The sequence below is a fragment of the Erythrolamprus reginae genome, chromosome 1, assembly GCF_031021105.1.
Source record: "Erythrolamprus reginae isolate rEryReg1 chromosome 1, rEryReg1.hap1, whole genome shotgun sequence".
Lineage (NCBI taxonomy): Eukaryota > Metazoa > Chordata > Lepidosauria > Squamata > Dipsadidae > Erythrolamprus > Erythrolamprus reginae.
Window position 1 is genome coordinate 376,893,167 of NC_091950.1, and position 15,019 is coordinate 376,908,185.

At 40.3% G+C, this 15,019-nt stretch overlaps 1 protein-coding gene across 1 annotated transcript in view; it reads right to left on the reverse strand.

The window, feature by feature from the left end:
- PYGB (glycogen phosphorylase B) overlaps positions 1-14,664 on the reverse strand; it is a 70,962-nt gene extending 56,298 nt beyond the window's left edge. Inside the window, exon 1 of the mRNA XM_070734696.1 lies at positions 13,889-14,664. Within this exon, the coding sequence (XP_070590797.1) occupies positions 13,889-14,131 (243 nt within the window). The 5' untranslated portion in view covers positions 14,132-14,664. The remainder of the gene's footprint in view (positions 1-13,888) is intronic.
- Positions 14,665-15,019: the final 355 nt, after the last annotated feature.

Consider the following 15,019-nt stretch of genomic DNA (forward strand, 5'->3'; position numbering starts at 1 on the left):
TGCCTGTATGCTAGGCTATTGTATAAGAGCAGGTCCAGTTTTTGGTTTTTAAAAAAGTTGTTCATCTTAACTGCAGAATTTGTTTAAAAAAATTTGCACCATGCACATTCAATAAATTCTGTCCAAGTGATGGGTGCATAAATTATTTTTCTCCCAAAAATGGTATACTCAGATTTCAGGTCTGACCAAAAAAACCCCCCAACTTATACATGTAATATTTTTAATACTCTTGATTCTCTACACATCACATAAATTTATGTGGCAGTGAATCTAACCAGGGTATATAGCAAAAACCATGTATGGAAAGGATGGCATTTTAAATGCTGGAACTCTAAATACTTTTACTTGAAAAATTTGTGATCAAAACTAAAACTGGGGCAGGCCAATGTTTAATTCCTCTTCCAAGCCTAAGGGAAGAAAAAACTTATGCAACCCCACAACAGTCAATTAAACTGCTGCAGGTCAGAGTAGCGAGTGCAGGGAGGCGGTTTCCTCTTGCATTCTTTAATCACCCTACATTTGGATGAAAGAAGCTAAAAGCTCCATTGCTGAACAAGGATTTTGAGAATAAATGGGGTATAAATCTCTTCCATCTCTTCACAGTGATAATTTCAAAATTGTTCCTAAGTACAGTACTAGGAAGTGGATTTGCACAAAGTTTGATCAGCTTTCCTGTGGCTGCTGGGGAGGAATCTTGGTTTGCTCCCCAGCTATAGCTGGCAGGAGATGGTAAAACCATTGTTCTATTAGCAATTGTTTGGGGTTTCACACAGCTATGAATTTTGTTGCAGAAGACTTTCTTCCAGTCCTAATAATTTTGGATTGTACACACAACAGACACACACACACACATATATAAAAATAAACGACTGGGTAAATTTATTATAGGTTGACATCTATAGAGAGGCCAAACAAATGGCATCTTTTTAGGAGGGATTCTAGTGGCAGATGAATAAAGTGAGATGTAAGATGAATAAGGTGACATGTTTATATCCTTTGGTAGAGAGGTGTAAACAGTGGAAATTGTTATGTTTTGTCTCTTAGCAGCACATCCATTTTCAACTATTTCTCCCCTGAAAACATGAAAAACATAAAACTAACTTTTGGTGGCCTGATCTCAGGGTGCAAAGTCAAATTGTGGGAATCGCCTGATGCTTGTTCACCTCTGATATAGGAGGTCTTGGGACTGATAACTAGTGTTTTAGTTAGAGAACAGATGGAGAATATGTGTAGTCCAGATGTTACTAGATGAAAACCCCCATTTCCCCTGATGTTGATTGAAGAGATAAAAGTTATAGTTTGTTCAATTAGAAATGCCAGATTCCCTACTGTTTAGCTGAAGGAACTTAAGCAGCAGAACCAAAAAGAAAATCTATCCCAAAATTTTAGAGAGCTATTTTTTTTACACAAGATCCACTTGGTTAGAAAATGACTATTACAGTAGAACCCCGACTTACGAATTTAATTGGTGCGGGAAGGAGGCTCGTAACTCGGAAAGCTCGTATGATGAAACATTGTTTCCCATAGGAAACAATGGAAAAGCGATTAATGCGTGCAACAACAAAAAAAACACCGCAAAAAACCGCTGCCGCCCGGCTGTCACCTTTTAAACACCTTTTAAAACAGCCGACGCAAGGAGAAAGCGGAGGGGGTGGGGGTGGCGGGGAGGCATAAGAAGAGAGGAACCCCCCACACCGCACTCACATTCTCTGACTAGCTAGAGGCGCGTGTCGGTGTGATTGCGACTCCCCTCCCGTGGCTGCTGTTGAGGCGGTAGCGGCGTCCGCCTCCGACGCGCGGCTCTCTCTCTCCATTCTTCTCTTTCCCCCTCTCGGGCTCCAAATGCGGCGGCGGGAAGAGGAAACGAGGTGCAAGGCAGCGCGTCTGCAGGAACGGGTGGTGGGGCGCCGTTGTTGTCCTCATGGCGCAAAGCCACACAGTCCCGGATCGCTTGCTTCCCCGGCCAGCAAGCCGGCTGCCTGGGAAAACAGAGCATTTGAAAAACGCTTTCCCAGGCAGCCGGCTTGCTGGCCGGGGAAGCAAGCGATCCGGGACTGTGTGGCTTTGCGCCGTGAGGACAACAACGGCGCCCCACCACCCGTTCCTGCAGACGCGCTGCCTTGCGCCTCATTTCCTCTTCCCGCCGCCGCATTCGGAGCCCGAGAGGGGGAAAGAGAAGAATGGAGAGCCGCGTGCCGGAGGCGGACACCGCTGCCGCCTCAACAGCAGCCACGGGAGGGGAGTCGCTGGAGCTGCCCCCGGACTTTCCACCAAGCCCAATGCCGCCAGCCCACATGCCCGCCTCTCCCCGCGGCGGCGGTAGTGCTGCCCAGCCCTCCGGCGTTGTCTGGGCTTCTCCCGCCATGCGCAGCCCAGCAGCTCGCTCCGGCTGGCGGCGGCGGAGGAAGGCGAATGCGGGTTGGAAGCTGGGAGGGGGGTGGAACGTCTTTGGCCACTTAGCTCTTCCTCCGAAAGGAAAGCGTGGAGGCTGCCTCTCTCCTCCCATATTCTGCCCCCCTCCCAGCTTCCAACCCGCATTCGCCTTCCTCCGCCGCCGCCAGCATCCAGCTCTTCCTCCGCTTCTTGCTTCTCTACAAAATGACAGCCGGGCGGAGCCTGGCGGTGGCGGAAGGAACGCTCGTACCCCGAATTTGGGCTCGTAAGTAGAACCAAAATATCTCTCCCCTCCTAGCTCGCATCTCGAAATGCTGGTATATAGAGCAGCTCTTATGTCGAGGTTCTACTGTACTCCAATTCAATTCACATCAGCTCTTTCCTAGTTTGGATTATATAAAGTGATAGTGACATAAGGTATGGCTTTATGGATTTTCAGATCTCCTATATTTGTATATATTGGTTGAATTAATCTGGGAAGTTATCATCTATTTCCTTTTTTTGTTAGACACTTACAGTGGCTTGAAAATGCAGAAAACTCAATTTGATATAGTGATTAAGGTACTGATCTAGAAACCAAGAGACTGCGAGTTTTAATTCACAGCTTGAAGGCTGGCTACGACCTTGTGCTAGTCACTCTTGGCCCAACCAATCTCAACAGTTTTTGTTGTGCAGAAAGTGGAGGAGAAAGTTGTATTAGGTGTATTCACTGCCTTGAATTACTTATAAAGTAATAAATGCAGTATAAATACAATGACCTTTCCCTGTGTTCTTTGTGTTCCCCTCCCCCACATCTTTTAATAGTATTTATTGCTGTTATTATTTATTTCTTTTCATTCCTGTTAAATATTTTTCCATGGTGTCTCTTAAGGTTTGTGCACTTCATATCCGTACTCTGTGCTGCATGCTATTGTTCGGTGCAAAAAATCCCTACTTTCCCGGGGTCATGTGCCCCCCCCCGCATCGCTCCGTACCCCCCCAGGGGCCCGCCCCCACTATTTGAGAAACACTGGCTTTAAGGAACAGTTGTAGATCACTTTAGCTTTTGCCAAAATCCCAGTTTAGCATTTTCTGTATGTTTGAGATAAATGTGTAAAAGCACCAAGTTATGTCTAACATCTGCAGAGGAGAATATGAGCTTCTACATAGAGCAAAGCCTCACAGATCTCCACAAGGAGTAGAAGTAAAGCTCTCTCAAATGATTCTGTTTATTGACATGTCTTCTCTTGTTCCCCTTTTCTGGGGAATGGTACTTTTTTTTTTTGAGTAGAAGCCAATTTACTAAGTCACATATATTTTTTATGGAATCATATTTATTTATGGCTTTAACTCCCACAGAGAAAGTCACATAACAATATTGTGAACAGCTAGCCTGAAAGATAATTATATATATGTATGTATGTATGTATGTATGTATGTATGTATGTATGTATGTAGATTGTTCTGAGTTCGGGTTTTGCCCTGTGTAATATTTTGCATGTTTATGCGACGTTTCGATGAAATCACATTCACCATCATCAGGCTGAAGTTTCCAAGCTTCGTGTTCCATTTTACAACAGCACGAAGCTTGGAAACTTCAGCCTGATGATGGTGAATGTGATTTCAACGAAACGTCGCATAAACATGCAAAATATTACACAGGGCAAAACCCGAACTCAGAACAATCTACATATATATATATATATATATGTATATGTATGTATGTATCTACACACACACACACACACACACAAAGTGGTGCATATGATCACTTCGATCAGTGACACATATAACCCCTCTGAGTAACAAGTAGAAACACACACAAGTAATTAGAAGGAGTCCTTGACATCTGACCACAACTGAACTCAAAATTTCTGTTGCTACATGAGGCATTTGTTAAGTGAGTTTTGTTCCATTTTACGACTTTTCTTGCCACAGTTGTTAAGTGAAACACTACACTTGTTAAGTTAATAACACAGTGGTTACATGAATCTGACTTCCCTACTAACCGTGCTTGTCAGAAAGCTTCAAAAGGTGATCACATGATCCTGGAACCATCATAAATATGAGTCAGTTGTCAAGCATCTAAATTTTGATATGTGACCATGGGGATGTTGCAACGGTCATAAGTGTGAAAAATGTCCATAAGTCATTTTTTTCAGTGCCATTGTAACTTTGATCACTAAATGAACTGTTGTAAGTCGAGGACTAGTGGTTCTCAACCTTTTATTTACCACAGATCCCATTTAAATATATTTTGTGGTCAAGGACCACCAAGAGATAATTTAAGACTTAAGTCATAACATTTCTTTGCGGACCCTCTGTCACAACATCATGGCCTCCCAGGGGTCCATGGAGTACAGGTTGAGAACCACTGGTTTAAACTAATTCCAAGATACAAAGATTTGAATTGTTTCAAGAATTTGGCTCCTGTTGCAAGGTATTCTTACACTGAATATACAAATGGCATTTGCTTAAAACAATTAATATGTCTGGTGCTCATGACAGTATCTGGTTGCCTTTTTAAAGAGTAGAAATAATGCCAAGATGGAAGTCACCTCTAAGCCAGCAGTCACTGAAAACACAGCTAGACAATAGAATCTCAAAGAGGACAAAATGTAATAAACTGGATATTTATAAGGAGAAGGATGTCGGGCCAGCTTTTTAATGCAGTCTCTTGCTCAACTTGTGAGACCCAAATAATTTTGAAGATGATTACATGTTCTGTGCTATATACCATATGGGGTCCTCAAAAGCATTTGGTGATAAGACAGTAGTCTGCTTAAAGCAATGTTTCTCAATTATTTTCTGTTTCTTCTCCCCCTAGGAGGAAGTAAACACCCCCCCCCCACTGTATATTTTAAGGAAAAGGATACAGGGCCAGCTTTTTAATGCAGTGACAATACAGAAAATGCCACCCTTTCAACGTAATTCATTTTCCAATCTAGGAATCCATGTATATAGCAATTTTTTTAAGGTGATTCTCTACAAGAGCCATGAGTATGGCCAAATTTGAGGAGCTGCTCATCAGGGGATCCTTTAATGCCAATTAACAACTTCCCTTTCTCTAACTAGGCTAAACCTATATGTATGAAGAGATATAGTTTTCAAAGCTATAATGACTTGTTTCAAATATAAATTATCATGGGCAGATTCATATACATTAATCTAAACTCAAAGTACTTTACAACTTGACCATTTAGGCAAACCAAAATTTATTTTTTCAAGACAAGGAAAGTATCTTAACTGATAAGCAGGAAATTCTCATGCTATGCTAGATGTTGCTCTGGAGCATTGTGGGTTCAAGGGATACCGCTTGCTGAGAATGAGCAAGGCTGTGGTCAAAGATGAGCTAATTATACACATAAAAGCATGTATAGAAATTACATACAAATAAGACCACCTCCATTTGTATGCATATACACAACAGGTAGATTTTAGGTACATAAGCAGTATCAAATTATATAAAGATTTAGTTAAATTCTACCACTCACTGGGGCCAAATCCAATAGAAATTTGTAGTGCTTACTTTGAAATCAACACTTTAAAAACCATCATTTGCAGCCGAACTCTGATTTTCTTTCTTTCTTTCTTTCTTTCATTGATTCATTCCTTTCTTTATTTCTTTTTTTCATTGATTCCTTTCTTTCTTTCTTCTCTCTCTTTCTTCCTTTTTTTTCTTTATTGTAAAACCTTATTTGTCAAATAAGGTAAATGAGGGTTCAAGGTGTGTTCTTGGAAAAAACAATATTTAAACCCCTTTCCTCATCTTTATTCATTTATTTATGCCTGTTTCCCAGAAATCTGTCTGCCTTCCTGCCTGCCTTCCTGCCTGCCTACCTTCCTTCCTTTCTTCCATCCATCCTTTCCCTTCCCTTATCAGCTGAGATTTCTTTAATGCAATTCTGGATCAAATCATGCATCATTTCTCTCCCAATGAAGTTTACTGACAAGTTTCTAACATTCTTATGATTATCTGAACATGTTTGGCCTACAGCAAGAAGACTTAAAAATAAGATCTTTTCTACCTGGTATTCTCCCCATTCAATCAGGTGACATCTGCATTATAAATGAAAGCATATGCCAACTTGACCTACATTAGGTTTAAGCAACAGAAGGTCTGGGTATCTATAATTAAGCTCCACAGCATAACCTCTAATCCTTGGCCCACACACTTGAAGTATACCCAATGATGAATTGCATCTATATTCTCATGTGAATTGCAAGCAAAGGGGTAAATGCCCTTTTGCAATATAAAGAGCAAAGAGAGGCTGTAATAGGGCCGCAGCTCTAACAACATTGAGATGCACAAAAGTAGGGACTAGCTGCTTCTGGCGGAGGAGTTTAGAGGACACTGCCAAAGGTTCTCCTCCTTTGCATACTGCGAAGAAGGAGGCGAAAAAGAAGAATTGAAGTCCCTTGCCTATATCTTAACTGACACGGGACTGAGTCACTAGGCAAAGCTGACATTTATACTCTACTATAGCTAATTTGACTACAGGAGTTGAAATAATTAGTAATTGACTAGAGATCTGAAACATTTTGGGTCCATCAACTCAGAAATGCTATAAGGAAAGGCGTTGAGACAGGCCTCAGAATATAGTACAATTGGCCACTTCATTGAGGTCAGAATACTGACAGTATTTAAATAATACTCTAGTATTATTTAAACCTCTCCTCCTTCTTACTATAAAGTCCAGAGTTTCAATTTATCTCATATTATTTTGTCCATTCATTCTTCATTCTTTGTTTTTCTTCTCTGGGTCTTCCATTGGAAATTATTTCTGGTTTATTATTATAGTGACTTCTTAAGATTTTTCCAATTCTGGCTATTCTTGGAATTGTCCCTAAATCAGAAATGAATTACCCTTCTTTGAAACCCAGCATTTTAATGAACCTGCAGTTTAGTATATTTAATTTCCAATCAGGAAAGTCACATTAAACAAGAAACTCATATTAAACTGTATCCATATACATTCTTCCCTTGCTATTTCTCTCTTACCTTTGTTGAATTTGAACAATATGAATTCTGCAGCATGAAGTTGTGTCCCTGACATATGGAGTTCTAACTGAATGACTAATACAGACTTTAAAAAAAATGTTTTCATAAAATATGTACTACATCTAGGGTTAATGTCAAAGGGGTGACAAAACCAGAATTCAAGACTTCAGATAGGCCAAGGTTCTACTAATGTAATAATCCCATTCTGTATATTGTAAAAATGTTATTTTCAATGCCAAGAATATTAAAACCTAAAAATATTTTTCTATCTTTCTTACTGGTGTTAAGAGTCTCTCTATATAAATAAGCTAAAGATGATATTATAAACAGATTTAATCACAATATAATATATGAAGACAGAAACAAAAGAACTCCTTGAAACCATTCAAGGTTCAGTAACCGTAATCATTCTGAACCCCAAATAAAGGAGTACACGATTCAAGGACAGAAAAACTGCTAAGAAATAGTGTTTGTACTATTAAAAGGTAGACTAAACTAGAATCAAATTGAATCAAAATTAATGTAGATTGAATTACCCCCCAAAAGAGGATGAAAACGTGGGTGGGTCTTATACACAAACTGTAACCCCACCCAGCCACCCCCACCCTTTAGCCTCTGCCCCCCAGCAATTTACCTCCTTGTAGCAAACAGAACAAAGCCTGTTAAACCAAGCAACTCATTATCTCGACACTCAGCTGATTTGAGTCTTCAACTAGGCAGGCCAAGTGATATACTCAAAGGGAAACTAGCTGCAAGGAGGCAAATTGCTGGGAGACTCTGATTTTTATATCCTGATCATACAAGATACAAGGAAGTAAGTCAATAACTATAAATGTCTGTAGAATGTTCAAATCATTAGACTTATTTTTTTAAAACTGCTTTATTATCGTTCTAGACAACAAAATGAAGAAATTTTTTAAAATAAATGATTGATCTGAAAAGGCCCAGTGGTATTGTATCTTCTTTTAAATAGCAGAGAATAATGTATACTTCCAGAAAGCCACAACAATTTTAATGCTGTGTAAAAGTATAACATGAAATGAAGTGTCCTGTTTAGTATTAAGATAAGGCAGCTGAGTTAAACCTTGACTTAGTCATGTTTATAGTAGATCTATTTAAATAATAGGGAGTAGTTAGTGTGACTACATTTAAGAAAACTTTCTGACATTAATACACTGCCATAATATACATTTCTCCAATTCTTTGTTATTTGTATGTGGTCAGGCACACATGCACAGAAATACACAGAAAATAGTGTATATCATCTGTACTTTTAGCTGTTTCCTGGGAGGCAGAGACAGATTTCCCCCCCCTTGTTGTATCTTATATCCCGCTGCGTCTTATACAGTACTCTGAAAAATACGGTACATACTATGGAAATATAAATATCATATTTCTCAGTTTCCTGTGAGAAACGTACCACTATTGCCCAATGTTGCCAGGAATATACCTAACAGAATGTTAAAGTTTTATATTCTGCCCCATTCTACCCTTTGTGTTGTTCTTGCAGTTTAGGGGTGTCAAACTCAAGGCTGGCAGGCTGCATCTGGACCGCAGGCTGCGGGCCCACCCTGGAAATAGCGAAGGATCAGCCTGTAGTGCCTCTGCCTGCAAAAACAGAGCTCCATTTTTGATGGCAGAGGGCTGCAGGAGGCTGTTGAGGCCGAAAATGGGAGCCTCGGTAGGCCATCATAGCCAAAAATGGAGCCTTAATGAGTTTTTTATTTTTATTCCTATACAAACATCTTCATATATTTATCATCTCATTTCTCATTTCATTATTTTACAAAATCTGTACATATATATTCTATATTTATTTTAGTGCTTTATTAGTTTAAGGTTGCTTTTTTAAAACCATCCTCCCTTCCTATCTCATACAGCCAGGGGTGGATTCCCATTACTGCTGATACCAGTGCCTTGCGCGCACAGCTTCAGTTCCCCTGTGTGCAGAAAGCAAAATCTCATGAAGGGATGCGCGCTAGAGAGACACATGCAAGAGACACATGCATACAGCCCTTCCTTCTTTCTTCCCTTGCCTTCTTCTTTCTCTTTCTAAAACTAATTCCCCGCCCTCTCTCCTTCTCCTCTTCCCTACTTCCCCCTCCTGCCTTCTCTCCTCAATCTCTTCTCTTTTTTCTTCTTTCTTTCTTCTTACACCTCTCTTCCGTTCCTCCTTCCTTTGCTGTACTTTCTCCATTTTTCTGGGATGGTATTCCAGAAACCTTGAATTCTTTTACACAGTCTTTCATTTTTTCATATTTTATTCCATAGATATTTTTAAAATCAATCTATTTCCTTTAATCCTTATATGTTTGTCTATTAATACGCTTCAATTTTAAGATTTTCTTTCTCTATCCCCTTTCCTATCCCCTCATCTCTTTCAACTGTTACATCTGGGTTATATTCAAACTTCTTTATTTATATTCATTTTCTAACCATCTATAAAAGTTTCCCCAAGTCTTGTAAATACAATGAATCCTCTTTAGTTTTTAATCTTAGTGTTAATCTGTTCATTTTAGCATAATCCAAAATTTTCTTGATTATCTGCTCATCTCTAAGAATAATACCTACTTTCCAATTTTGCACAGATGCAATCCCAGCTGCTGTTACTATATGTATTATTAAATATATATCTTTTTTTGTATTTTTCTGGTAAAATTCCTAAAAGAAAGATTTCTGGTTTTAAGTCTGGCTTTACTTCCACCATTTTCCTAGGCATGTTTATATCTTAATCCAAAATTTTCTTGCTTCTGTACATGTCCAGTACATATGATACTAAACCTGATATTTGCTGACATTTCCAACATTTTACTAATTTGTCTTTAAACATTTTTGATAATTTTTCTGGTGAGATATGCCATTTATAAAACATTTTGTACATCTTTTCTTTGTATGCTGTTGCCATGGTTAGTTTATAATTTATATAGAAACATAGAAACATAGAAACATAGAAGTCTGACGGCAGAAAAAGACCCCATGGTCCATCTAGTCTGCCCTTATACTATTTTCTGTATTTTATCTTAGGATGGATATATGTTTATCCCAGGCATGTTTAAATTCAGTTACTGTGGATTTATCTACCACGTCTGCTGGAAGTTTGTTCCAAGGATCTACTACTCTTTCAGTAAAATAATATTTTCTCATGTTGCTTTTGATCTTTCCCCCAACTAACCTCAGATTGTGTCCCCTTGTTCTTGTGTTCACTTTCCTATTAAAAACACTTCCCTCCTGGACCTTATTTAACCCTTTAATATATTTAAATGTTTCGATCATGTCCCCCCTTTTCCTTCTGTCCTCCAGACTATACAGATTGAGTTCATTAAGTCTTTCCTGATACGTTTTATACTTAAGACCTTCCACCATTCTTGTAGCCCGTCTTTGGACCCGTTCAATTTTGTCAATATCTTTTTGTAGGTGAGGTCTCCAGAACTGAACACAGTATTCCAAATGTGGTCTCACCAGCATTCTATATAGCGGGATCATAATCTCCCTCTTCCTGCTTGTTATACCTCTATCTATGCAGCCAAGCATCCTACTTGCTTTCCCTACTGCCTGACTGCACTGTTCACCCATTTTGAGACTGTCAGAAATCACTACGCCTAAATCCTTTTCTTTTGAAGTATTTGCTAACACAGAACTGCCAATACAATAGTCAGATTGAGGATTCCTTTTCCCCAAACAAATATCCCATATTTGAGGATTCCTTTTCCCCAAACAAATTGAGGATTCCTTTTCCCCAAACAAATATCCCATATTTGTTGCCGTTTATCCAATTCTATTATATATCCAAAATTCCTCATCCAAATTATCATTGTTTCTTTTACCACCTCTTCCTTAATTCAACTTGTAACAAATAACTATATAATTTCTTAATCATTTTTTATCATTCCCTGTCAATGAATGAATGGCCACCCCACCCACCCCAACCACAGCTCCGTCAGCCTCAGAGGTCAAACCCTCAATGAAATAGAGTTCCACTATTGTAGATGATAGAATTCATGGTGATCCCATCAAGTACCCACTGGATTTAATCTTGTACTGTTCAGAATAACTATTGTGAGTGGATATATAAATAATTTAAATAAATAAATAAATAATAATAATAATAACAATAATAATTTATTAGATTTGTATGCCACCCCTCTCGGAAGACGAAAATAAGTAGTGAATTGTAATTTCACTACTTATTTATACATTTAGGCAACATGACAAAAAACAGAGAAGGCTATGATATAGGAAAAAGTGAATTGTGAGAAATTATTCTTACAAACCACTGGAATTTAGAATTATCTAATTAAGCTCTTGGCCTAGCAAGTTTAGCATAAATAATGATTACCCACAATTGTGATATTAGCTATTGAAACAGATGGTTTGAAATAAATGAAGATGAGATGATATCTGAAAAAGCAAATCAGTGGCTAGCAATTTGTTTATGCCCTAAGGGAGTAAATATCATAACTCAGAATACTTAATGTGGGGAGTGATATAATTTCCGTTTGGCTGTTCAAAAGTTCTAGTTGCACTAAACAGCATCCATGCTCTTCAAATGATTTTTTTTCAACGTACAGTTTGAACCATTGGGTAATTAAATAATTTTAGACAATGGATTTTCTTTTATTGATATTCCTCTCAAACACTTTCAGAAACTTCGAAATATTGACTGTTTAGACCTGTACTTTAAATTTAAAAACATTTGAAAACATTTGCATTTTATTTCTTGATCAACCAGATCAACACAAAGCAAAATTCCAATGATCACTCAGAATTCCCAAAGCAGCAAACCTTACACGACCAATATGTCATTAGATCAAAGGATTTCTACAGTATAGATTTTAAAAAGCTGGTTTACAGCATCTCTCCCTTTGAAGATAGCTTCTTCATTCTTCCAAGGCAGTTAATCTTTCTCTCTCAAAGATTCTTCCTTCTGAATCAGGCCTATGATATTTTATCAACAAAGCCTCTGTAGTGATAACTATTTTTAAAATTGTTGTTGTTTTATTGTTGTTATTTGGGGGGAAAATACTTTTGGGATTTTTTTCCTGTTCAGGTGCTGAAATAATCTTACATTTCTTAAAAATGTTGAATTATAGTTATTTGTTGGTGAGTCTGGAGCAGCTGTCTATCCAAACCAATTTCTTGGATTTTATTCCTAATTTTAGCACAGTGATTTTCTAATAAATAATAATAATAATAATAATAATAATAATAATAATAATAATAATAATTTATTAGATTTGTATGCCGCCCCTCTCCGAAGACTCTCCTTATAAACTACAAAAAACCTTTATTGGTTACTGTTAGGTTGAACTGCTTTCTATCCTTTCTTAAAGTGACAGAATATTGTTATTGATATGTACCAACTGTTTTTGACACCCTGTTAGTTCCTGTTGCCAATCCCAATCTTGCCTCCATTTTAGCTACACGACTTAGAGGGTATTGTGATAAAGGAGAAAATGTTACTTTAACACCACTGTTTAAGCATGACCAAAACGACAGCATCATTCTGTAATGATTGAAATGATATTTAAACTTGGTCTGTATTGCTATGATTTTAGCAGAACAATGGCTGGGTGACTCTAGAAGATGCTGTCCGGAGCTAATGACCTTGCCTCATGACAGACAGTGCAAAAGAGGAAGGGAGTGTCATGGGGAAAAGACAGAAAAAGCTGTTATCAGGGAATGCTCCTGCCATGATTAGGCCCAGGGTTGAAAAGATTTATGACTGCAGAGAAATCCCTGAATACAGGAGAGAGAAAAAAAGAGGGCTTTTAAAAAATATTCTGCAGCAACCAATAAAGTTTATTGGTTCGTTAAAGCCTCGTTTACTTCTCTTGGCATAAATAGACCGTTTCCAAGCCTGGTACCCTCTAGAGCAGTGTTTCCCAACCTTGGCAACTTGAAGAAATTTGGACTTCAACTCCCAGAATTCCCCAGCCAGCTGGCTGCGGAATTCTGGGAGTTGAAGTCCAAATTTCTTCAAGTTGCCAAGGTTGGGAAACACTGCTCTAGATATGTTGGACATCAAGCCCATCTTCAAAATAGCTGGTGGAAACAAGTCCAGGAGTCCAAACTAAGGCAATCCCCCACCCTCCCAATTCATTACCCGCTGAGAGGATTCTTTCTAGCCATGACCTAAATCCCTGGTTCCCAACCAGTGGGGGCAATTCGATTTTTAATAGGGGCAACTGGAACCTTGTTTCAAACCAAACGAATGGTCTTTTTAGGCTTCCTACACATGAGTAGGAGTTCACTTTTTGAATAATAAAATTTATATATGGGGGAGGATGAGGATTTTAGAGATGCTTAGGTGGGGCCTGGCCAAAAAAAGGTTGGGAGCCACTGATCGAATTGCTCTTTGAGGCACAATGTCGCTGCAAAGGCACCCACCCACGTTCTCCAGCAGAGGGTACCTGCAAGGCCTCCTTTTTTTTTGCCTATGCAAATCTGTAAATAAGCGGGGAGGGGGGGAGGGATGCATGCACGCAGGTCCGCATCTTTCTTTCTTTTTTTTACCTTGGGGTCCTTCTCGTAATAATATTGCTGGGTGCGGATCCAGCGTCCCACCAAGTGATCGCGCACCGTGTGCGCCAAGGCGAAGAAATAATCCCGCGGGGTGGCCACGTTCCGATCTTTCACCAGGGTGAAGTGGAGGTGCCGATTGAAGCTCTTCCGAATCTCCGCCACATCGCCCAGCCCGGCGATGCCCCGCACGCTGATCTGTTTCCTTTTCTCGCTGTCGCTAAGCGGAACGGCCATCCCGGCTTAAGTTAAGCAAGCGGCCGCAAGAAGGTCGTCTGTCGGGAACCGGCCCAGGCGTCGGGAGCAAAGCAGCCGGTTTCGGATCAATGGCCCTCTCCTTCCTCCGGCTGCAGTCGCTTGCACGCCTAGCTGGATGCGGAGTTCATCAGAGGTGAGGGGGTGGGTGGGATGAGAGCAAAGAGCTGCAGCCCCGATCCTCCTCCTCCTCCTCCTCCTGCTGGCGGCTTTGGCAAAGCCTGGCCCGGCCTCGCTGCGGCAGCGCCTGCGCTGTGGGACGAGGCGGCCGGAGCAACTTTTCAAAACAAGACCAAGCCGGCGGCAGGGCTTTCTTATCGCTTTCCGCTCTCGGCTTCTCTGCGCTGGATGGTCCCGGGATGCTGGGCAGAGGCGCAGAGCAGCGGCGGCCAGAAACAGGACAGCGGAAGCGCCAGGCGGATCACCCGCAAATGAAAGGCATCGCTCGGGCGCCCCCGACCGAACGTGCAACGAGCGCGCCCTCCGGCCTGCCTGCGCAAAGCTCGGCTCGGCTCAAGCGATGAGGAGTCTGCGCATGCGCGTTCTGAATAGCTGCCTCAAGCGCGCTAAGCGCTCTGTTTACGGCAACGTGGCTTGGAGATCGATGGGCGGCTGAACGCCGGGCAGTGTTGGTTCTGTGTGGTAAAACTGAGAGGGACCGTCTTAAGGAACGGGGAAAAAAGTAGCTAAATATCTAATATTCAGTCAGAGTTGAGGAATAGCAATAGCATTTGGATTTATATATTGCTTCATAGTGCTTTAACAGCCCTCTCTGAGGGGTTTACAGAATCAGCAGTGGTGGGCTGCTAGCCGGAACACCTCATTGGGCTCACCTGGGCTCTGGAGGTACAGTGGTACTACTACTTAAGA